The sequence below is a fragment of the Leuciscus leuciscus genome (genome assembly GCF_965113295.1).
Source record: "Leuciscus leuciscus genome assembly, chromosome: 5".
NCBI classification, from domain to species: Eukaryota; Metazoa; Chordata; class Actinopteri; order Cypriniformes; family Leuciscidae; genus Leuciscus; species Leuciscus leuciscus.
In genome coordinates this window covers 44,423,163-44,449,065 of record NC_138729.1, presented here as the reverse complement: position 1 = coordinate 44,449,065, position 25,903 = coordinate 44,423,163, and the positions used below count along the sequence as shown (strand labels likewise).

Genomic DNA, 25,903 nt, shown 5'->3' with positions numbered 1-25,903 from the left:
TAAATTATAATAATATTTCACAATTTTTCTGTTTTATCTGTATTTTCTGTATTTTGATCAAATAAATGCAGCCTTGGTGAGCATAAGAGGCTTCATAAAAACTTGGTTTATTCATTTTCAGGTATTCATTTTGTACATTATAATGCATGATATCTTTTCATAAATAACTGTAACCAAATTTAAAATGCATAGTAATATTTGCAGCTGTGTTTTAATGCATTATACTTTCTAAAGGTGTATGAATAGATTATAGTATGAATAGATTATATTACAATTAATAGATTATAATATTATAATGTATTGTAAATGTGGTTACAATTATTCATGAAATCATACAATGCATTTAATACATTAAAAATACCTATAATGCATTATATATAAAGGCTGCTATAAAGTGTTACCAAGAACCTAGTAGAGTATGTTTTTAAATGCTGTAAAAAATGTAAATAGTTAAAAATTACATAACCCTATATATACAGAATATCAATTATAAATGAATAATAAATAAATAAATTCATACACACACAACAATACACAAGCCACGTCACCCTGTCTTATCACATCGTCTGCACAGCGTGAGAACACAACCTCATTTACATTTGATATATTTCACTTTGACACACTAGAAGCCACTCGCTGAGACACACACACACACACACACACACACACACACACACACACACACACACACACACACACACACACACACACACACACACACACACACACACACACACACACAGTTTCTCCATCATATTGCAGCCCGCACCACTGGATCATGTGGGTCGGACAGATTTCTCAGGCAAAGATAAAAGCGCACACTTACAATATAGGTGCATTTGGGCTGGAAGGCGTATGTCCCGCATGTGTACAGGTGTGTGTGGTTGTAGCTCTGCAGGAAACGAATGTAGTTGAAGCACTCAGTCTGAAAAGACAGCGAAGAAAGAGAGAAAAAGACACAAAGAGAAAATAAGCGAGAGAGAGGGAGAGTAAATGTATTTCAGCGGGGCCAGACAAAGTAAAGCTGTTAAAACATAAAGGATGCAACATTAGCCAGTACCTGGTTATTCTTCCCCTTCGCTGCGCACTCTCTTTTCTTTTCCACAGGGGCCGACCATTCAATCTAAGAGAGAAAGAGACATGACTTTTACAAGCAAATAGCACTCTGCATTTAAAATGTGCACTCGCTATTGACAGCCGCAACTGGCAATTTACTACAAATGGCAGTGGCATTGAAAGAGTGAGTCATTTTTAAATGCTGATATTTTTGAATGATAAAATGCTAATGCCCTTTTTGCTTGATGACTTGTGGATTAGTATTTATTGGGTGCATTTGGAGTTTTTTGAATGAAAGAAATTGAAAAAAAGCCTTTTCTTTGCAGAAAATACCTGTGGTCGGAGTTGTCTGCTGATGTCATTGGGATCCAGGGCGAAGATGTGCTCTCTGGCGCCCACGTACAAAACCCTCTCATGTTCTGCCAGGGTCAACATGGTGTAGTTCCACACCCCAACAGCGCGAAACCTCGCCATACTGTCGTGCACATCTGAAAAGAGAGGAAAAAAGGTTTTTTAGAGGTATTAGATGTGATCCAAATGTCACTGATCCAATATGACTCTTGGGCTTAAAAAAAAAACTCTCACATTTATCATTTTCACCAACGTTCCAGCCCAGCTGAAAATGCCAACTTAGGCAAGCATGAATTTCCATGGATACTCGTAACCTTTGCTTAAACTGGCAATGTGTTAAACAGATTAATTTGGGCTAAAATGAATTTCTAGTATGATCCATGTTGGTTAGCGAAGGTTTGATGGTGGTCTTAACATTTCAAGTTGTATAAATTAGCATAAAGATGAAAAAACTAATTAACAATAAATAAAATAAATGAAATGATCATTTATAAAATTATCAATAAATTATCATTTACATGAAATCTGCAAGCAATCACATCATTACCACATGGCACAAGCTGATTGGCTTCTGCTGATCCTGCAGCCAATGAGATTGCATGCTCAACATTTAAATATTTTGGTTCTGACATTGTTTGCTGTAAGCTAGTCCTCTGACATCCTCCACCTCTATGGGATTTATGTATATCTATTTATGAAGCAGCATAATCTTACATGCTTACATAGCAGATCTCTGCCAAGACCAAATACATTAACATTGACATATTCAATAACATGCTAAAACTATTCTGAGAGATAGATAGCATCTTCAACTTCCTGACACTATTAGTCATTACTAAATGGCATAAGCTGCAAGTTAGCTTTGATCTGTGGCTATTTGTCGCAGAATTAAAACAGAAGGTGATATCTTCCTTCTCGGCTTAAGCCAGTGAAGAAGCCACGAGGGGACACCAGTACTCCATGCACCCTTGAACACACAAGATCATTGTGCCTCATCAGATTTACCGTTACCATGGCAGATGGGTGCAGAGTGGAGAGAGGGTTATGATGAGCAAGTGCTCTAGGAGGGGAGAAAAGACACCATAAGTGGTGATGAAGATTCTGCCAGGATGGAAGTCAGGAGAGTGTGTGGTTATTAGTTGGAGAGAGCGGCAGCTTGTTAACATATAAGAGGGCTGGATGATCCAAGAGAAGAGGAGAAACAGACTTCCCCCAGGGAGGACGGAGAACATCTGCTAGGATGCAAACAGCCTGGGAGATGTGACAGAGCGCGTGCACACACACACATGCTCACACTTCTAAATACCTGCATAATTACTCAAATGCCTCTTAGCCAGTCACAGAACAAGTTTTTTGAGCTTTGTGCTGAGGCGAGCAGAGAGTGTCATTTCTAATTATCATTCAGAGAAGATGGCAATTATACACAGTGGGAGAGGACGCACTTACAGATCCCAACCAGAAAGTGGCAACGTTGAGCAAACTGTCCACTGAGGGGGTTCTTTGTCTGATTTCGACAAGGAGGTGTTCTGGCTGATGGTATCACAAAAAAAATACATAGTGGCAAACCATTCACTAGTAACTATCCTGAGTTGTGATGTGAACGACAGCTGAGAGGGAAAATTAGGGGTGCGTCAATGTTAAAATTCAGGACAATATGATATGCTGATAATTAATCACATGTTATGTCTGAAAATATTGTGTTAAGTTAATGAAAAATAAAAGCAATCATTTTGTATGCTTCATTTAAATATTACATAAGACAAAGTACTAAAATTACTAAAACTAATACTGAAATAAAAAAAATTAAAGCTAAATAGATATTTAAAAACAAATAAAATAATTTACAAATGTATACAAAACTTAAGTCTTATATTATATTCATAATAAGCATACAATATACAATATTGTGCATCCCATGGAAAAGGCATCACAACATTATAATGTAAATTTATGATATTTTACAATTAACAATGTCATTAAATTAGTTTTTTGAAAAATGTATACCAACTTATACAAGACTTCATGAAATAAATATTGTGCATACCATGGAAAATATTAATAGGATCCCTCCAAAAACAAATCGGGCACTGGAAAAACATGTACTATAATGTATTATAATTTTGCTTTGATTTGTGTGTGTCTGTATGTGTGTGTGTGTGTATATATTACAAGTGGATGTATACTTTTGAATGACCGTCAAAGGAGAAAGATGCCACATGGTGCAGTTATAGCATCCGCCACTAGGGGCTGATTGCTGATGCTAAACTTGGTTTTATATGGTTAGCAGTGTTTAATTAAAAAAGCCAAACCAATCAAACTGACCAAGCTGATGTAAAACATGGAATACACAAAGAACAAGTTGACCAAAGCCAACAGCAGCATATCTAATGGGAAAGGAGTGAGTCTCTCTATCTACAAGTGAACAGACTAAAAAAGGAACAATCTAAAAATAGATGCCACTTTGAATGGAATCCAGATGTGAGCAACATAAAGGGAACAGAGGTGAACTCTGTGTGTGCGTGTCTTTGTCCTTCATAAGTTGTGAGCTGGGCCGAATGAGAGAGCAGTGAGCTCTGGTTGAGGGAACCGAGCCGCAGAACTGAAGCGAGTCAAGTTGAAGGCTACAGTTTTCTTCTGATGTTCCTCCACGGCTCCTTACAAAGCAGCTTTGCTATAAATACAGTCCTGCCCTGCTTATAGCTCATAACCGCAGCACTCCAAACACACACTCTGCTATTAAAGACCTATTTTAAGGCCTTTGAAGCTTTGACATGGATACAAAAAATGACTTGGAAACACAGAAAATGGACACACACACACTAATTAGGAAGAGAAAAGCGTATACACTCATATACAGGCTATAAAAACACACCCACGTTCTCTAGGACAAAGACGAGAGGAGCCACCGTCTGATGCGGACACATAACAGTACAATTAAAAAGAGAAGAAAGGGAACAGAAACACATTAAGAAAGACACAGGTGGCGTGTTTACGCTGACACGCAACCACAAACGGTGCGCTTAAGAGCGTGAGAGAGTGGGCGTTTGGGGGGACGAGGGGAAGTGCTGTAATTGCAGTAGATTAGATGAAGGAGTGGTGGGGCAGTCGTTGCTTTGGGAAGGGAAGAAAGGGAGAACACAACTCAGCAACAGGAAATGGTCAGAACGGATTACCACAACAATAGCCTGAAAAACTCACAAACGCCACTAAAGAGCAGAGAGCGAGCGAGGGAACGTCGACAGAAAGAGCTGTGGAGAAAACGACACAAACAGTATATGGGAATACATATATTTCTATCTCCATAGGAAAGAAAAAATATCTTTAGAATAGCTGGTTTTCCTGGTTAGCAATGAAATGCTTAGCATACAGAGATTTATTATGATTTGTTTTTACATTTTTAACTTTCTTTACTGTGTAATGATGCTGTTTGAGCGTTAAAAAAAGTCTGCAAAGTTACAAAGCACAGAGTCACTCTGAACTCCCTGAAACACCTCGATTGTAGTCTTACGTTTTCTTCCGGGAACGTACTCGTCACAATATCCCTCATTTAAATAATTCCCATCCAGGCATACGCAAAAAATAAGGAAGAGACCTGATTGAGTTGGGTTGGTAGTGCATTGAAACTCGCGGTTATTGTAAGGGACGTGACATTTCCGAAACACGCATGAAGCAATTGACCAATCACAACACACTGATCCAGCCGACCAATCAGAGCACATTATGATTTTCCAAAGGAGGGGCTTCATAGAGACCGGAACTAAACAGAGCGCTACTGACAGACTGGGAAGAGAAGCGCAGCAATAATGTAAAATATATGAAAAATAATGTGTTTATACAGTGCATCATCAGTGAAGAGATGTCACTGCAAGAGGGAGGGGAAGTTTTTTGGATTAAAGATTATAAGGGCATATGAATTAAAAAAATATGATGTGCACAGATAAATAATTTATAATACTGCAGTATTCCCAAAAAAAAAAAGAAGTCAATTTTTGATATCATGGTGACAGACATCCCAACTTCCTGACAGATGTCACTGGAATATTTGTCTCAGTGACAGCGCTAGAGTGTAAACAGCAAAAAGAGCGACAGGGGAGCGGCCCACGCCTGAAGACTAGCCTATCAGAAACGCTCTCTACATGTGAACCATTTTGCATGTTCATGATTGCTGACATCTGGTTTGCTAACATGTTTTAGATGGGATTTGAAAGGAGGACTTGTGGTTGAATTTAGAAAAATGGTGGGAGTTAGCAAAATAGCTATAGCTGAAATTACTTACAGCACTTTTGAGTCACTTTATTCTTCTGAGAAAAAAACCTTAGTATTCTCTGTAAAATCTCATGCTAGTTGCTGGGTTTTGGAAAGTTGTTAGTTAACAGCTGGTCATAATGGCACTAGCTGGTTAGCCAGCTTAACCTTACTTTAAGTCGGAAAGATCAACTTGTAGCTGTTTAAAAATATTTTAGCAGTTTGACAGTGTTGTTAAAATAAAACTGAAATAAAATATAAAAATTTGATGTAAAACTTTTAAGTTGAATAAAACCGAGCTAAATATAAAAATATATATATTAAAAAAATGACAAAAGCACATAACAAAATGACTAAAACAAACAAAATGAATGAAAACAAAAATACTGAATCAATACTATTATAGTGTCTAAATAATGCTAAACCAACACTTGCACCAGCTAATGGCCATCTTGGACTAACTAATGACTATCTTAGATCAGCCAGAAACCAGTTTCAATGTTCCAAAACACCAGGAAAGTTTCATAAGAGATCTCAACAATATCACAAGTTACCAAAGCCTGTCATTTTATAGACAGAGCAAGATTTTTTGGGCAAAACTTCCAAAACATGCACAATAAATCCAGGAACGTGCATTAGGAACGTCAATAAGGGCAGTTCTGATTTCATGGTGACTTTAAGTCTCCTGAGTTATGAAAACGCAACATCAGAGCAATGAAACTGTCCTCAGGGCCCAACATGCAGGAATGGCAGAGAGAGCAAAAAAGGTGTGGGCGCTGAAAAATTACAGTATGGGAGTAAAAGAGCAAGGTAGAAATGGGGGGGGGAGGAAATGCAAGACTGAAAGAAAATGAAAGAGTGAGTGGAAGAGACTGGATGACGGTAAAAGGGAGAGATGTGTGAAAGGTTGTTGAAATATAGGCCGTCGTTTGACAGACCAGGGGGGGGGGATTGCAGTCGAGAATTGAGCTCACAGCTTGTACCAAGTTTGACCTTTTCATGAAAGTGGCAAGCGCACAAAAAAATAGAAAGACTTTCTTTTTTTCTGTCCCTTTTAACAAACAGACTCTGGCGTGAACAGTTCTACAAAGGGTATGGGAGACAGATTTATTGAATGAAAAAAGAAACACTTTTACAGACAGTGAGAAGTAGAAGTGCAGGAGAGGATAAATCACAGACGTCTCTGTATATCTGTGTGTGGGGAGGAGTTCGGCACAGATAGACGGAAACACGCACACATACACTCGCAGAGGGCCTGTCCGCTTCAGCCGAGGCCGTCATTATGGTAATTGGAGGGTAGAGAGATGTGCTAGGCAGGCAGTCCCTTTCTCTCTCTCTCTGTAGCTTTGCCATCCTCAGCACGTTGGACGTTCATACTATTCCTCTATAAGTCAGCGGGAGTTTCCTTTGGCCACCATTGAAATTCGTCTTTAATTTTCTGTTTGACCTGCTCTCGGTCTCTGTTGTGCCAGGACGGCAGTTGTGGAGCTCTGCTGTGGAAAGTTATGGGTGGGGCGTGGAGGTGGGCGGAGCATCTGACTCCCCTTTGAACTCTCAGAGCTGTTTTTCAGCATGAAGACCACAGTTTAACGGCTGGCAAAATAAGCAAGGCCCTATGAAATCAGTTTTATTTTTTCTCATATTGTGTTTTTTGTTTGTTCCCGAATTCCTAGTTTTTTTAGTTAACATTTTTCTGGATTCCATTGGAGCCAGTGGGCAAGTGCTCCGATGTATGTTGTGTTTGCACTCCGGGCGACCCGAGTTCGAGTCCCGGCTTAAGGTCCTTTCCCAGTCCAATTCCACTTTCTCCTCTCCTGTGATTTCCTGTCTGTCCTCCTACTATCTAAATAAAGGCAAAAAGCCCAAAAATATAAATGTATGGATCCCATTTAATGGTTAAATACATTTTAGTAATCAAATTTCTAATTATTTTAAATAATGAAACTTATACAAAATGTATTAAATAAAATTAGGGCCCATTGAAATCTGTTTTATTTATTTATTTCTCAAATTTCATTTATTTTTCCATTTTAATATTTCTGGATTCCATTAAGTGGACATTCAATTTAGTGGTCATTCAATTTGAATAATCAAAATGCATGTCTAAAATCTATAGAATTCATACATTTTTTTATGAATTTTTTTTTTTTTTTTACAATAATTGGTCCCTATTAAATGTTTTATCTTTTTCAGAAATTCTGTGTTGTCTTTTTTTATTTTTCTGGATTTATAATTTATGATTTTTTTTATTTATTTTTTATGTAACTGAATGAAAATGTAACAATTCCTTTTATTTTTTGGCAAACAAAGTCCTGCACAACAGATGTTTACTGTTAAAATGGAAACATGGAGGAATTTTTTTTATTACTTTGAGAAGTACATTCTGCTGCACAATAATAACATACTTCTTTCACAATTTCTTTAAGTTAAATAGAACCTTGATTTTGACAGTTTGTTGTGAAGACTTCTGGTGAAGTGAACTCTCAAGGTACGTTCACGCCAGGTTTAAATTACCGTAATTACGAGATTTCAACTTGTAAAAAGCATTCACGTCCTCGTAGAGCATGTAATTACAGCTTGTAAGAATTACTTGTACCACCTGACCGCTGCAGATTAATTTAGGCTTTGATAGTGATGCCACAGAAATGCATCATTCCCAGTCCGAGGATGTGAACAGCTCCGAATAGAACGTCTCGTGTTGTCATTTTGGGCCCTATCATACACCTGGCGCAATGCAGCGCCAGACACGACGCAAGTGTCTTTTGCTAGTTTCAGCCCGACGCAGTTGTCATTTTTGCGTCCTGTGCCATGTTGTTTAAATAGCAAATGCATATGCGCCCATCTGTTCGCCATTGGGCGTGCTGGTCTGAAAACGAGGTGTGTTCAGGCGCATTGTTGGCATGTTGCTATTTTGAGGCAGCTGAAATAGGCTTCGCCATTGACCTACAAAAACCTGGTCTAAAGTCAATGGCGAAAAAAGATTTGTTTTGTTATTTAAAGGGCGCATTAGTAATGTGCGCCTATAGGCGGGTCCACAACGCACATACACTCTGTTTATTACACACACAGGGACGCGCAGCAGCACACAAACATGCCAAATATGAAAAATAAAAGGATTACAATGTAAACATTTTTTATTGTGTACATAAATATATGGTGGAATCCAGCTTGTCCCATAGATGGTCTGCTAGCGTGCTTTAACCTCGAGCACGAGCAGATCCGTTTGCTCTATGGAGAAGCGTTCAGTTTTTCTGCTTGCAAATGAATAAATAGCAATCGAACATGGTGCAAGCGCATCTGGCTTTTAAAGGGAATGGAAGATGAGACTCTGATTGGTTTATTGCACGTTACGCCCAAAACACACCCATTACTCATTTAGAGAATAGGGACAACCCCTTTAGACCATGCGCTGGGTGCGCCTACCATTTCTCCCGTCGTTAAACTAGCAAAAGTGGATTCGGACACGCCCTAAGTGCACTTGCGCCGTGCGCTTCAGACCATGCGCTTAGATCGTTAAAATAGGGCCCTATGAAACTACGGTAATTTGGACATGGTGTGAACGCAGCATCAGAGCAGCTCTGGAGACAAAGTTCATGTTTTCACATCCTCATATAGTGAGACGGCAAATGCTGAAAACTCCACGAGTCTCACAGATGCTTGATTATGTGTAGTTGATGAAACCTCATCAGACATTCACACAGAGACACGTACAGTGCTTTGATAATGAACAAAGGGGGAAAATGGGAATGAAAAGACGTTTAGTTGCAGCCTAAAGACAAGTGTTTGCAATGATTGTGACTCCTCTCTGTCTTTAAGACGGGGATAATTGTGGAGGAGGGGTCTTTAGGGGGTGTGGGTGTGGAAAGTACTGGGTAAATATTATCTCTGCAGCGATCCAGCTCTCCACCTCCAACCACACACACACACACACACACACACACACACTACTGCAGCTCTAAATCCCTCAGACTGCCAGTCTAAGCACTCTGCGCGCTCACACACACAAACATTAAAGTGCACTTCGATGCTATGCCTGTTTTTCTGGCTTTCATCCTCCCCGAAAAGCGCATGTGTGCTGTGCAGGCCTACTGTTTATGTGGTTTAGGGCCCAAACGAAGTCACACATGACCTGAAACAGTAGTTAAACACACTGTAGACACACTGTGTACTTTTCTGTTCTTTCTGGACTTTCTTTGACGTCCCTCTCACTTGCTGTAGCTCAACTAAATCCATTTCCTGTCCATTTAAGGCTGCGTTCCCAGCCGCTACGATCTCTACCGAGGGCTTAAAAGGAGATGCTATCAATTTATGGGTGTACATAAAATCATGAGTACTGCTTAATGTTTATTGTAGCTGTTTTAGATTAAAACAGGAAAAGATTGAGGGGCAAATTAACTAAAGGCTGTGCCCCTTTTGCACGCAGCATTTCAGCAATCTAGTTGAAAGTTTCTAAGCTATAATATTGTGGTGCCAAGAGTATTTCATTTAAGCCAAATCATTCATGTTACACGCCTCCTTCTAAGTATACTACGGTATTTTTTTTTTTTTTTTTTTTCTCAAAAGTGACTGTAAAACATTTGTAATGTTACAAAATATTTTCATTTAAAATAAATGCTGTTCTTTTGAACTTTCTATTCGTTAAAGAATCCTGATTAATCCTTGACATCACAGAACATTTTGAATACGTTTAAATAAAAAACAGTTTTTTAGCCCATTCCCAGACATTGTTTTTGCCAGCCAGCATTTTTGATCATTTTCACAAAACTTTCATGGCCACCAGAATATTTTGTTGTATGAATATCTCTGAACATACAATATATCAACAGAAAGACCCTCTGCTTTTAAACAAAAGTTTACAAAAAAGTTTTATTCTAGCTTCATGCATTCTTTTTTATCAACACTTGAATATGGGTTTCATAAAAAAGGCAACATTTTGAGCAAAAAGCGGAGAAAATGGCGTTTTTGACAAAAACTACATCCAGATCGTATTCATGAACAATGAACAAAACACAGATGGAGTAGATCGAGTCCATCAACACCCCCAAAGCTTCACAGTCCTATAACTCGTCCTGGGTCGACATTTCATTCGGTAACAAAAGGCAGTTTCGATTTATATGCTATTTTATGTTGATGATCGCATTATTTTACATATGCACCTGCTTACATATGCTATCGCTTTTTTCTGCTTTTTTTTTTGTCTGTGTTTTGATCAGGATATTCTGTACTCCTTCAGAAGATGCGTAATAGCGCCCCCTACCATATAACAGTGAAAACACGGTTAGCCGGAAAATTCTGTCAATGGAGGGGAAAGAGTTAAATTGTAAAAAAAAATTATAATAATCAAAAAATTTTTTACAAAAATAATCAAATAAATATAGCATTGCTGAGCATAGGACACTTCTTTCAAAATAATTTTTAAAAATCGTCCGACCATAAAAATTGACTTCAGAGCTACCTGGCACAACTGACTGTGATATTGTGCTAAATTGTTATGTTTTATTTTTTTTTTGTACATTTTCTATTGATCTTTATAGAAGTAATTCATCAAATGATGGAGAAGAGCATTATGACAGGGCATGCATCCAGACACGTGGTGTAGACTAGTGCACTTTCTGCATTTTAAAGAGCCGATTCAGGTGTCTGGACTGCAGTAATGAAGTGAAGTTTTACAGTCTCAGCATAGTATGCCACATTACGCTAGTCTGTTGCATCCTCCACAACCTTTTATTCAGGACTGGCATGCAAAAAGCGTACAAATTGAAATCAGTGCTAATTTTGAGGGTGCGTCTGTGCCGTTAACCTGATTTTATCGCAAATACAACACAATAATCAATCTCTTAGTCAGGTTTTTATTCCATATTGCTGTAAAAACATCTACAAATGACTAAAACAGGACGGAACTTGAGAAACAAAATTGTGGAAATAAGCTTTCAGAGTGTTTTCAGTCTGACCGGCAAAATTATTTTTATAATCTCACTGGCAAATAGTTTTTCTCCTACTTTAAGCATAGACCTCATTAAATGTTGTCAGATGTATGCTTAAAAAAATGAAAGAAAAATATTTTGCCAATGAGATAAGAAAAATACACATAATTCAAATGATATTATCTGAAAACAAATAGTGAAAAAAATATGCAATTTTGCTTCTCAAGTAAACGCATTTTTATGGATGCTTAGATGTCTTAAGGATGCTTAGAAGTTTTTCCAGGAATAGACAAAAATACTGATAAAGAAAACTATTTTTTTTTTCTAAACAGCACTCTCACCAGGCACAACTCATTCTCATTGAATTCCCTCCAGAGGAAGCGTACGAGAAAAAGAGAAGTAGAGAGCGGTGAAATAGAAAACTGTAAGAAAGGGAGAACAGGCACAAATGAAGTGAGAGCAAATGAATAGGGATGTAAGCTCTTTACAATAAAAGCCTAACAAACCATGCAGTAATGTGATATCTCAGTAAATTCAAAGCAGAAATCACGCCTTTTATCTCAAATCTGCATAGAGAATGAAGGGAGGGGTGGACTGAAGAAAAGAAGAAAGAGACGGACAAATAAAGAAAGTGCCATAAAAATACTGTGAGAAAAGAAACGGGAACAGGACAGTGGGCTCATTTGCTGCACAGTCACCGCTGGGAGGAATTGCTCACAGTTTTGTTTGGTCATTAGATACTCACCATTATATTTAACTGTCTTGCGTGGGACGGGGTTCCAGTTGACGCAAATCCCCTTTTCAAACCCGATCACGAACATCACGAGAAGAACTTTCGCACACCCCATTTCTCCGCTCCCACTCCTTTTATTCTGCTCCACGGAATGCAGATTCAGATTCTGAAGCGAGGGCTCTGATTGGATGACGAGATGTGGAGGCTCCAGATGCGCACAACGGCTCCTGTCAGGGGAGATAAAGAAAACAAAAAAAACATAAACAAAAGTGATTACAAGACGAACGCCAACATCCCTAGAGCCTTCTTGTCGCTATCCCAATTGAGCAGGAACTGTTTATGGAGTGAGAAAACACAGTCAGGACAATTTTAATGACATATTTTACACTCTTTCAGAAGGTACAACGATAAATGCATCTTGGCAGACCACCAGCCAAATTGAGGATGCTTGTCAGAGCAAGGCTGCATCAACACAACTCACAATCGTGTCCAATAGAACATGTCGCACATTTAAGAAGGCCTGTTTTTGACAGTCACGGACAAACGAGACGTGCGCTTGTAATTATAATTGGAGTCAGCGTTCTCCTGAATGCATTATGATGATGCCCGAAGCAAGGTTTCAAGGGAAAGAGTGGGAAAAAAAGGCCTGAGTGGTTCAGTCTGTTCAGCAATAGCCGTTTTCACACGTTTGCTCTAATCATCAACTCACACCTGTTTCTCTCCATTAAAAAGGGAAATTAGGGCCTTGATAATATTTGCTGATTTGAGAGCAAACCCATTGACTTTTAAATGTGCGTCAAATGTCAAATACTGTTTAGCGGTGAAGATAACAATGTAAAGCTCTCTCTCTCTCTGCCTGCACTGTGTTTTATTATTCAGTCTGAAAAGGTTGTGTGAATTTAAATGTTCGCAACGATAAGAAAGTGTGGAGGGGTGGCCTCTTGCCATCATTGGATCGAGACGTGGACCTGTGCGGTAGCAATCTCACGGCCATTGATTTCTGTTTTTCTTTTTTCATTAGCATGAAAGAGAGAGAGAGTCAGATAAGAGAAGTCAGAGATGGTGGCGATTCACTCCAAATGAGTTGTCCGTTATAGAGGGGTTGCAATATAGCAATTCGATGACTCACATCTCCACTTGCACGCCATTTTTTTATTGGATCGATGCGCCATTGCTTATATCTGTGTTATATCTGGACTGACTGTTGTGACAGGTGCTGTCTACTGGACTTTTAAAAACAGGTGATTGTGCTCTCTCTGCACTTTTTCTTGAACGGCAGTTCCAAACTAAATATGCTATGTTGCTCTCTCCCTGCATATATAATAAATGTAAAAAAATCATATAAGATTTATAAACTCTATATGTTTTTAAAATGACTATTCATTTTTAAAATGTGTTATATACCTATATAATATATAAAATGTAAAGATATTTGTTAGGTATGTTTTAATATTAATTAATTCTGTAAAGATTATTATACATATTTACAGCATATTTTTTTATTGCAAGAACAAGGAATTTCAAAACAATTACAGTTTACAGTTACACAAATTCCAAAAGAATAAATGAATAATTAAATATTATATAAAAAAAAAACCCGTCATGTGATAAACATTGTCCTTCTGCCAAAGGACGTGATCTGTGTGAAGATGGACGTATATTCAAAGAGTGTGTTTTGAAATGAACTCCTCCCTAAAGAAAACAAATGTCCGCCGTTTTTTCATGCACGTCCGGAAAAAGGTCGAAGGTTGAGTGATGACCAGCTTTGTGAGTCTAGAGCGTTTCCCATCTCCTTCCAATCTGCTCTTGTCTTCCTGTCAATAATAAGCTCTTCTCTAGAACCAACAGCCAATCCCCATGTTCATCATCTAAACTAAAATAAGACCCTTTGAACTATGACCTACTGACCCCCAAGAGACAGCAGATGTCAAGGCAGCAGCATGATGGTGGACTGTGACCATACGGATGCACAAGAGGAAACAACTCCACCCCTCAACATAAACACATCTTTCCAGTGTCTCACTCAAGAGCTTTCCTCCTTCCTTCCATCTCTCGTTCCCCAATCATCCCTCCTTTAATGCAACTTAAACAAACCCCTTCGCATGTCAGTGGCCGGTAATTTCCCAACATCCTGCCACTATCTCTACACCATGTCAACGATTGCAGAAACTGACCACTCAACACCAGCTGCTCAACAAATCCTCAAAAAAGAACCTACGTCAAACCCAAACTCTCTTGAAATGTACACTGCATAAACAGAATGATCAGAATAAAAGAAATCTGCCTTCAGCATATGATCTATTTATTTCAGTATAAGATCAGATGGCACTAATCAAAACAGGACGGCATGCTTTCATCCCCTAGAGTAACAGGCAGGGTTCTTTTATAGCCACAGATGCAGGGCAGTAGGTGGTTAGAGGAGCCACCAGCCCTCTCAAGGTCTCTGTACTGGCCCTTAAGTCTTGTTTATGCTTGACGCATTCAGTCTGGCGTGAACCACCGCAGACATGTACATCTTAATGCCACTGAGAGCTGTTTACTCTATATATTTTCCATTGGATTATTTTCCAAAACGACAGGCAACCATGAAGTGGAAATATCAGGTGAACCAGCAGTAAGTGTCAGTAAGTAGTAGTAGTTTATATTTATCCGACTCAAGTAAAGGTAGTTGGTCATATACAAGAAGCAGACAAAACAACAACGCACCTAAGTTAATATTTTAGTCTTAAGATGTCGACTTTCAGATTTAAAATCATTCAGATGAAATCAATTTACTTTAAAAGGCATTTTACTGCATTGAAAAAAAAAGGGGTAAGATTTAATTTGATTCAATTTTCACTCAAAAAAATACCAAATTAAAAAACATCCATCCATCCACCCATCAATCCATCCATCCATCCACCCATCCATCCATCCATCCATCCATCCATCCATCCATCCATCCATCCATCCATCCATCCATCCATCCACCCACCCACCCATCCATCCATCCATCCATCCATCCACCCACCCACCCATCCATCCATCCACCCATCCATCCATCCATCCATCCATCCATCCACCCACCCACCCACCCATCCATCCATCCATCCATCCACCCACCCACCCATCCATCCACCCATCCATCCACCCATCCATCCATCCATCCATCCATCCATCCATCCATCAATAAATAAAAAATCAACCAATCAATCAATCAATCAATCAATCAAATAATCAATCAATCAATCAATCAATCATCAATCAATCAATCAATCAATCAATCCATGGATCTTATCTATCTAAGTCTATAAACCTTGAAGGCTCTTTATCAAGGCAATATATAAAGTTGGTCTTGACAAACTTTGCTTTTTAGTTAAAATTATGAACACACTAATTTATTAAAATTTTATTTCCTTACATTCGAATTCAAATTTAAATGCATTCTCCATTCAATTCTGAATGGCACACAACCCTGAAACAAACACCTCTATTAAATGAACTTCCATTTACCGCCTGCTTTCCGCAGGTGATAATAGCACAATGTTAATTGCGCCAAGCAAAGAGATTTGTGCACAATCTATAATAAGCCTGATTTACATAGAAAGGAGGTGTGTTTAGCACTGAAAAGAATGACAATGATTTAATTTGAATAACACGGCACAGCAGCTGCATTCCACCTGGTTAAACCGTATTGCGTTTGTGAAATAAATTAGGCATTTTGCACTGAAATACTACAGACAAAAGTGGCGTGATGGTTTAGTGAACTCAGCCCTCAGAGTTTCAGAAAGAGTCTCAGGACTTCAGAGTGACTGTGAAGCCTGCAGTCTTGTGCTGATGAAAGTGTTGAGCTGAAGGTTTAATGCTGTTTGCTCTTTGTTTATGCCTTTGTGATTGCGCCTGCAGCTGGCATGCATGTATTATGTATGTTTTTTTTTTGTAGAAGAAAGTGTGAATGTTGTTGTGGTCGGACTGCATGTGTGCTGTAAGTGTGACTGATGATGTTAGAAGTGGGAGTGTGTGAAAGAGTGGGAGGCTGACAGCTTGTGTGTGTGTTGAATGATTGTGTGTGTGTCTGTTCTATGACATCAACAGGCAGTGTGATGTTTCATCAGTGAATGAGAATAGATGAAAGTCTTAATAATCAAATGGAGTTTGATCAGCTGCAGGCGCGTCCCACTTCCTATTCCACAGGAAAACCTTCCTGTCACCGGGATCCCCCCTCCCAGTGGCCCTCGGCCCATAGAGCAATAGCTCCACGATGGGATCATCTGTTCCCTCTTTTTTCTCACTTTGTGTCTACTATTATGTAGATCTAACCTCTTGTTTTCATTGATGGGTGCTACTTTAACTTTTATGTCCCATGGGTTCATTTTCATGAATTTTTCATATAACTTTTGTTATATAAAAGTCTTAAAGCAATCTCAGAAAGCTATAAAACTATATGTCTAAAACTATACTGTTTAACCCTCGTCCCAAACCCAGGCTTTCAATCTTAAATTACATCATAAAAGTTTAAATAAAGAGTGAAATAAAAAAAATGACTTCAATATTTACTGTGAAAATTATTTATGTAATTTTTTTCACACATGTTATGACAGTAAGATCACAGTTATAATAATAAAGTGAAATATTATTTCCATAACCACTATTTCCAGAACATAATGCTAATAAACACAATAAATAATCTGTGGTGGAAATGAGAATGATTTTTTTTTTTTTATAAAAATGGCATAATTCTTATGTATGTGTATACTTCCTAGGACATTGTTAGTAAAAATATTAAATTAAATAATTAAAGTGTAAAAGTGTTTAAGAGAGTGTCTATCGAAAAGTCAGCAGTGACAAAAGTGCCTATAGTGGCAGAAACATTAATTTCCTACCAAACCAGATGTAGGTGGTGTGTTATTTTCAATAGATAGAGCATATACCTTTTAATGCCACTCACTGGACATTTCACTTTGAAAGTCTTGCGAAATGTGCGGTGCAAGATGCAATGTAATGTCATTTTGCAGAAAAGTCGCCACAGGCAAGTTTTTCCAATGAGCCTATGGTTGGTAAAACCACATCTCTCCCCCCCCCCCCTCTCTCTTTCATCGTCTCTCTATAAACCTTTCTCTCTGAATATAATCCATCTCTCTCTGACCTTGCTCTGTCAGTTACTCTAATGATGAGTTTTAAGCAAAAACTGATGAGTGAGTGTGTGTTTGGTTGGTCATGTGTATGAGAGAGACTCTCACGTGTTTCCATGCCTCCCCTGCTATGCCCCATGCCCTCAGGAGCAGGGGATGCTGGGATACCCTCTGTGACCTGTCATTATTCCTGCATGTGTTGCCAATTCAATCAGCTTCATTAACGACAACTGCGACAACAGCGACAACCTCATTACCCAGCTGCTTTCACACGTGTGGCACATCCATAGGTTGATTCCCGACCTCACATCAATGCTGAGTTAGCGCACGGTAGCAGATCAACAGAACAACAGCATTTAGCAGACAATGCAACGGTAACCACATTGTGTGCATTCGGTCCCACAGGGGCCTTTAGAAGAGAGACATATAGGCTGCTGTGTTTCTGTTAAAGACACCAGCGATCAGCGAAGGAAATAGCTATGCGACAGGATTGGCTTTAACATAATGCAATAACGATTACGGTTATGTTCTACTTTTATGATTTCAGCAATGACTGCTGGAGCGCATAATCATTTCAGCAGAGAACTGTAGCATGTTTGGAGAGCTGGTTAGGAGCCTGGCAGCAAAATTCAGTATTTTATGTACAATATCTTACAGGGACACGGTTGCATTAGTTCCTGTTATTGTGCAGGGGTATAATATTATACATATTGAAATACGTACAAATCCTACGCCACTACATTCATTGCAACACAACCACCAAAACATGACTCAAAGCAAATAGTGAGCATGTTGAGAGATACCAAATACAAATTTACTTTACTACAAATATTTTCCTTTTTTTTTTTTATGGTATAGGTACATAAGCAAGCAGATAGACAGATGGACAGATAGATAGATATATAGATAGATAGATCAGATAAACAGATAGACAGACAGACAGACAGACAGACAGACATAGATAGATAGACAGACAGACAGATAGACAGACAGACAGACAGACAGACAGACAGACAGACAGACAGATAGACAGACAGATAGACAGACAGATAGATAGACAGACAGACATAGATAGATAGATAGACAGACAGATAGACAGACAGACAGACAGACAGACAGATAGATAGACAGACAGACAGACAGATAGACAGACAGACAGACATAGATAGATAGACAGACAGACAGATAGACAGACAGACAGACAGACAGACAGACAGACAGACAGACAGATAGATAGACAGACAGATAGACAGACAGACAGATAGATAGATAGACAGACATAGATAGATAGATAGATAGATAGATTGACAGACAGACAGACATAGATAGATAGATAGATAGATAGACAGACAGACAGACAGATAGATAGATAGACAGACAGACAGACAGACATAGATAGATAGACAGACAGACAGATAGACAGACAGACATAGATAGATAGATAGATAGATAGATTGACAGACAGACAGACATAGATAGATAGACAGACAGATAGACAGACAGACAGATAGACAGACAGATAGACAGACAGACAGACATAGACAGACAGACAGACAGACAGACATAGATAGATAGATAGATAGATAGACAGACAGACAGATAGATAGACAGACAGACAGATAGATAGATAGACTGTACATCTCTCTCTCTCTCTCTTTCTGTGCGTGTGTGTGTGTGCGTGTGTGTGTGTGTGTAAAACCCCCCTTAGGCCATCTGTATAGCTGTGTCTTACTCAGGTTGAGTACTTTTGTATGTTAATAGGCTGGAAGTGCAGGACGCCCACTGTGCTCCCTCGGGGGTTAATTGTCCTGTAGGCTGTACTTTTTTCCTCATCGTTCTCCCTCCGCCCTGCAGTTCCTGACAGCCGGAGGTACTGGGGCCAGAGGTGGGCAGAGGTGGAGAGGCTATTTGTGTCCTCTCTCATTGACATCTATGTCATCCCGCTGAAATAAGTGAAAGTAGAGAGAGAAGGGGTGCAGAAAAGGCCACGATGCACCTCTGCACCTCTCCAGTGTTTCCTGTTAGTGGAGTTAATGGGGAGTCATGCGGTGCTGCTCTGCAATTGTCTAGCGATGCTGTACGATACGAAACTGACACCTTCATTCCACACGACTCACATCCCACAGTTCAATACGGAGAGAGAGAGAGAGAGCAAAAGAGGAAGAGCATTTTAGCAGACGATAAGATGAGAGATCAATGATGAAATCTGGTGGGATGTAAACAGGAAGGATCTCAGTGACGGAAGGAGGACAGATCGAGTTTAATCAACATCCAGCGCACATCTGTAGGAACACTGGGTTGTATTTATGCTGATTCTCAAGTATCTGCGATGCACTCGCATGTCATGTTGGGACAAATTTGGCTTTTCGTATCGCTGGTGTTGTTTTTCTTTTCTTTTGCTGAGAAGGCACTGCGGTGTCTATTCCGAAACACGAATCCATCGGTCCCTGCACTCATCTCCGGATATCTTTAGTGTTTGTGTGTTCGAAATGTACATTTTAACTGTCATGATATGTAGTTTTGCTTCTTTTCAAATCCCTCCCAGCACACTTCACCTCAGACTTCCCTCTTTATCTTCCTGTTTCCTTTCTTCTCTCCTCCCCGCACCCTGCTTTTATCATCTTCCTTCCCCCGGCCTCCTCCTTCCCAGAATGCGAGAGGGGGATTTAGGCGGCGTAAAGCTATTTATGATCATCAACCAATGGCCAGATTCAATCCATTCACTTCCTCTACGCAAATAAGAGCTTCAGAGATAAAGCGAGATAAGCAGAAATAGAGGGATTGGAAGAAGGGATCGCTGTGGGTTATTTTTACTCTTTCTCTTGATTGAGTGAGAGTCCCTCTTTTGTGTGCAGATTCGGCGACGGCGGGAATACAAACGACTTGCCTTGTTTTCGCCACACTGTTATCTCAGGCAATTTGCAAAAGTCTGAGGTCTTCAATTTAACTGAATGCTGCTTATTCTATCGCAACAATTGCCTCACACAACAATAATTTGTCTCTGATTTCTCCCGCACGCCCCACTACCCCAATCTAACCCAAATCATCCCTCCATCTCTCGTTCACCATCTCTATCTCTCTGTTTTGTTCCTTGCCCTAGGACCTATTTGTTTCACCGCCGTGCTGCGGTCAGGGGAGAGAAAGCTATCTGTGGAATAAATCACTTTTTCTCTTTGACTAGTTTCTCAAATACCTGTAATTTTCATCTCATTTCATCTCCCTCCCTGTTTAGCTCAGATCCTTTTTTTTACTCAAGAAGTATCTAAAACTACATTTCTAGACAGAATAAAATCTTTATTTTCTTGATTCTTATTTCAGAAAACTACATAATGCAGTTCATTATAACCAATTGCATTTAAAAAAAATAAAAATAAAAACAAGTTAAGCTGATTTGATTTCAAGAACATGGATGGAAGATTGCTTAAATTGTATTCCTAGTGAGCTGCTTTGGTGACCTAGTGAGCTACACAATAGTGCCTCTAAGAATCCTCAAAAGTGACTGATTTGTAACGCTCTTCATAGGCAGCAGCTCAACAGACTTGTGAAATGCACAGGAGACTATTGATTTCAATGGATTATGATGTAAGCAGTTTGCTAAGCTAACGAGACGCTACACTCTAAAAAATGCTGGGTTGATATGGTCAAATATGGACAAACCCAATCGTTGGTTTACAATTTTTTTTAAATCACAGCATTTTTTTGAGTGTACTCTAATAAGTACAAAAATGCACAGCACACACAAATATTAGGTGTTGTTTATTGATATTAAAGGGTTTTTAATCAAAAATGACATTTCTAGCATAATTTACCTACTCTCATGTTGCTCTAAACCTGTATGACTTTCTTCTGCGGAACACAAAATAAGATTTTGTGAAGACTGTTGGTATATTAATGCACTAAGTTGACACTGCATCATAAACACATCTCTACACTGGATGTGAGCGATTAAGCTAGCATTCCTGTAGCTCAAACAGTAGAGCATGATGCTAGCAACAGCAAAATCCTGGGTTCAGTGCATGAGCTGATGAAAAATATATACCTTAAATGCAGTGCCAGACACTTTGGATAAAAGCATCTGCCAAATGCATAAAAGACTAGACGCATCAAAATCCAAACCACTCCCTTTATAATCAACAAAGCTGTATGAAGCGCCCGTCTGTGAAACTACTGGCCTCAAAACATACAGCCATCTTCTCTCTGGGTCTTTCTTATCTTGAGTCTTTCTTCTGCTTCTAACTCTAAAAGTACCAGAGGACCTTTTTTTTTTTACTCAAGTTCCTGTGGGAGTGTAAGATACACACACAGACAAGTGACTGAAGGTCACGCTAGCTCGGGGGGTGAGGGGTGGGCGCTTTCAATCAGGTTAATGTCCTTCTCTAGAGAGTGATCTCTCTCTCTCTCTCATTCTCTCTGAGATAGAAACGCATCCACATGAAAGGGGACGGAGAGATGAAGCCAGGGTGTCTGAAATACTCCCTCATATAACAGACTGTCAGCTGTCACACACATGCATATAATAGATGAAAGAATCCATTGTATATCAAGAATATAGCACAAAAAAAGAAGAGAGAGTAACGAATAAGACAGGAGGGGACTTTTAAACAGATTAGGTTTCTGAAGAGTTCATCCTTTCACCTTGTGATCGATTAGAAGATATTGTTACACATGCTATAATAAAGCACAGTCACATTGAATCACTAAGAAAAAAGGGACGCTGTCCCTTTGATTATGTTAAAGTTGCACACCCACGCACATAAAATTAAGTTCTGCGAATATCTCATATCAGATTACTTTAATCAGATGACCTGCAAACTCAATTTGGGCCATAATAAGAAGCACAACCCATCTGGGAGAACTATTGTGTGTGTGTTTCTGCTGTTAAAACGTTTAACCCCTAACAGAGAGTCCCTCTGCTTGGAGTTGAACCTTCCGAACTATTCACACAAAAAAAAAAAAAAAAAAAAAAAAATCCCTATGGCTTTATAATCTGTTTGGCAAAATCTAGGATGCATTGGAAATGAATGAACACTACTTAAGGCAAGGAAATGTAACTTAACTAATGGTAACTAATGGAAAATACACAGAGGCACACATAAAAACACACTTAAATGTCTGCCAGCACGTTTTGCTACTGTGCTCAGTGTTGATTTTCCAAAATGAAACAGGCCATCAGAAAATCTCATTTCCATTGCATCTTCACCTGTGTGGAAAGAGCTACAACACACACACACACACACACACACACACACACACACACACACACACACACACACACACACACACACACACACACACACACACACACACACACACACACACACACACACACACACACACACACACTCCAAACCGATCCAGTGGTGGGGCTGGATGTTTTTCTGGTGGAGAATGTAGAATCTGAAAAACACCTGCACATAATAAAGTTGAACTCCTGTGTCTCCTGCATCTCAGAACACGGATAATCTTTGGCATACCGTAGCTATCTAAATGCTAGCTTTTCAAAGTTAATTATAACTACTTAAAACTAACCTTACTGAATTTAATTAACTATTGCACTAAAAGTTGATCATCTGAGTATTTAGCTTCTCAAAACACAAATATTTACATACTGTAACTGAATGCTAGCTTGATACAAAGGTAATAACTAGAAACTAAACTTTACTTATTTATTCTAATCTTAGGGTACATCTTAATCAGCCCGCTAGTTCAATAGTCAGGGAATAGGCCATTTTAAGGACTGTCATAATCGCAAAATCACTGTGCATAGAAAAGTTGCTCCCTAAAAAGTCCCATAATGCACCATGAAAACCAGGGACCATCGTTGCTCACTATGTTGCCTTGAAATAAATTCTGAAGCATGAAACATAAATTGTGTGATCATGATCAATGCACAATGCACATCATGACTGATAATCATATTTGAGCATAAACATACATCGCTCAGGTTGTGAACATAATCTAGCTAACATTTCTCTAATTTATCTACAACTGAAATGTGACAATCAAAGTATTTATAATAAACAGTAAAAAAAAAAAACTATTGCACTAAAAGTTGAACTGAATTTTAAGCTTCTCAGTAATCTACTAAATCTTAATTTACTGAATCCAAAAAACACTGTTTATTTATGAACCAGTTTTTCCCTTGAAAAATACTCTGTTAGTCAAATTCAGATAACTTGTAGTAACAAGTTTCAGCAAACTTTCTGTCTCACTCAGAAACCCTTTCAACGGCCTCATGAATTAGACATGTGTAGCCCATGCATGCTGTTTAAAACCTCTCGTTTAATAGCAAATCGACCAAGGGAAACTGTAATGAGTTTCGGAAACAGTACTGTTATAAAAGCATCGGCCATGAATAAATTCAAACCAATCTGACCACCTTTTCACCTATGGAGAAGAGCACAGAGAAGTCAGAGCTAAATTAAAACATCCCTTTATTAAACCTTGAAATCAAGCGTGACAGCGGCATAATACGGATGATTCATTAGCTGACATCGCTAACGCTAATCACAGCCGTGCAGAACGTTTGGGAGACACTGCTGAGTCATATGCTCTCTGATGCTTATCTGAGGCCTGCTCTGGCTTGAGTATGGTGAAGACGCTGGTGCTAGCAGTGATAATTATGAGAGGATTGGCGTAGCGCTTACTGCATGAGTTTCATATCGGACGTCATTCGTTCAACTGTGGTTTTGGCTTCGACTTCATTGGAACTTTTCAAAGTGTAAAAAGTCTTGCTCTGTATCCCAATTTGCATACTACCCATCCTAATTAGCATATTCCAAATCCTAGCAAGTTGAAAATTGTTTGCCTGAAGGGTGTAATTTTTGATTTGTGCATGGTTTGATAAAATTACCCAAAATCCTTTGCAGAATAGAAAAGGAGATCCCACAAATGCTCAGCAAAGTGTGCATTGCATATCAACTACAAAGGGGGCGCTCACAAGCACCATTTATAATTATGAAATGACAACTGAGACACTCTACAGTCAAAACTGAGAATGATGCAATGCAAAAAAAAAATGTAGTAATGAATTTGGAAATGCAACAGTAGTGCATACTTGATGGTATGTGAAAAGAAGTTAAACGAGCTTAGTATGTAAAAGCATATGTGGAAATTAGCATGCTGGTAAGCACTAGTATTGATCAAAGTGTCCTTTAATTCTACCAGTGGCCATTTGCAAGGTCATTCGTAAGGCCATAAAAGTCTGTCCACACATAAAAGGGCCAGTGTGGGTCAGTGAAGCAGAAGTGTCGGCCCGTGTGTGTGCCCCCTTTGTTGAGTGACTGCACTTTTGCATTGACCTTCGACCCCTAGAAGCCAATTATTCATAGGGTCATGATGGCCAACCCTTGCTTTAAATTAGCTGTTGTCACGCTGACCTTCACCCTCCATCCACTAAAAATAGAAAGAAAGAAGAGAATAAAAAGAAGGAAAGAAGCAATGATTGTTGTTGTGACAAATATGACTATTTAGCACAGTCACACAGCTAGAGCCGCATTCATTAGAGTGGGCTTTGGCTGTGGTGTGTTTGAGCCGATAAAAGCTTGTCTGAGAAAATGCCGTGGGTTGCTTTTGTTATTTCTTTAACTATGCCAATGTGTGGGGAAAGAACCATGTAATACCCTCCACCTGCTGCTGGGCCTGGCAAGAAATTAGCAACCCGCCAACAAGGCTAGCATGGACACTAGGGATGGGCGATATGGCCTAAAAAATTTATCACGATAATTTCAGGTATTTATTGCGGTAACGATACACATGACGATAAATTATTTTCTTCTGTAAAATATCAGATTGTTATGTTTAAGTTGTGTTTTGTTTAATTACATTTTTTTTCTCTTTATTTTTTTCAATTTCTTTATTTAAATTTCGTTTTTATTTATTTAAATTTATTTTTTTTTATTTTTTTAAATTTAGTTTTTATTTATTTAAATTTAGTTTTTATTTATTTAAATCTACCCTTTACTGTGTCAGTAATTTGTTAGTCAGAAAAATATTAGACTACCTTTTTAAAAGTATTGCTTAAGTTAACAGACCTGTGTGTGTGTGTGTGTGTGTGTGTGTGTGTGTGTGTGTGTGTGTGTGTGTGTGTGTGTGTGTGTTTTATATCACTAGTGCAGTGTCCGTGCAGTGTCCGTTCTCGGAGCATATAAGCCCTGCTCGCGTGAGGTGAGCAGACACACTCGGTCTCTCTCGCGCGCAGACACACTCGGTCTCTCTCGCGCACTTTCGCTCGCGCGCGCAGACACACTCGGTCTCTCTCGCGCACTGTCGCTCGCGCGTGCAGACACACTCGGTCTCTCTCGCGCACTGTCGCTCGCTCGCGCAGTTCATTTCGCTTTTGTCCAGTCCGGCACCTCATATGCCGCTTCCCGCTTTCTGATTTTCTGTAACCAAACCAGTTCCAAATTGTGGAGGTAGCTCCTTGCTTAACAACAAGCTTCTCCTCAGCCTCACGTCCGCCTTCCGCCATGCTTCACTCCGCA

General features: G+C 39.1%; 1 protein-coding gene across 1 annotated transcript in view; it reads right to left on the bottom strand.

The window, feature by feature from the left end:
* Positions 1 to 25,903, bottom strand: part of sema4c (sema domain, immunoglobulin domain (Ig), transmembrane domain (TM) and short cytoplasmic domain, (semaphorin) 4C) — a 58,848-nt gene that overhangs the window by 15,976 nt on the left and 16,969 nt on the right. Inside the window, exons 2-5 of the mRNA XM_082170234.1 lie at positions 12,322 to 12,536; positions 1,390 to 1,544; positions 1,061 to 1,123; positions 827 to 925 (exon numbers count right to left, since the gene is read on the bottom strand). Coding sequence (XP_082026360.1) covers positions 827 to 925; positions 1,061 to 1,123; positions 1,390 to 1,544; positions 12,322 to 12,424 — 420 coding nt within the window. The 5' untranslated portion in view covers positions 12,425 to 12,536. The remainder of the gene's footprint in view (positions 1 to 826; positions 926 to 1,060; positions 1,124 to 1,389; positions 1,545 to 12,321; positions 12,537 to 25,903) is intronic.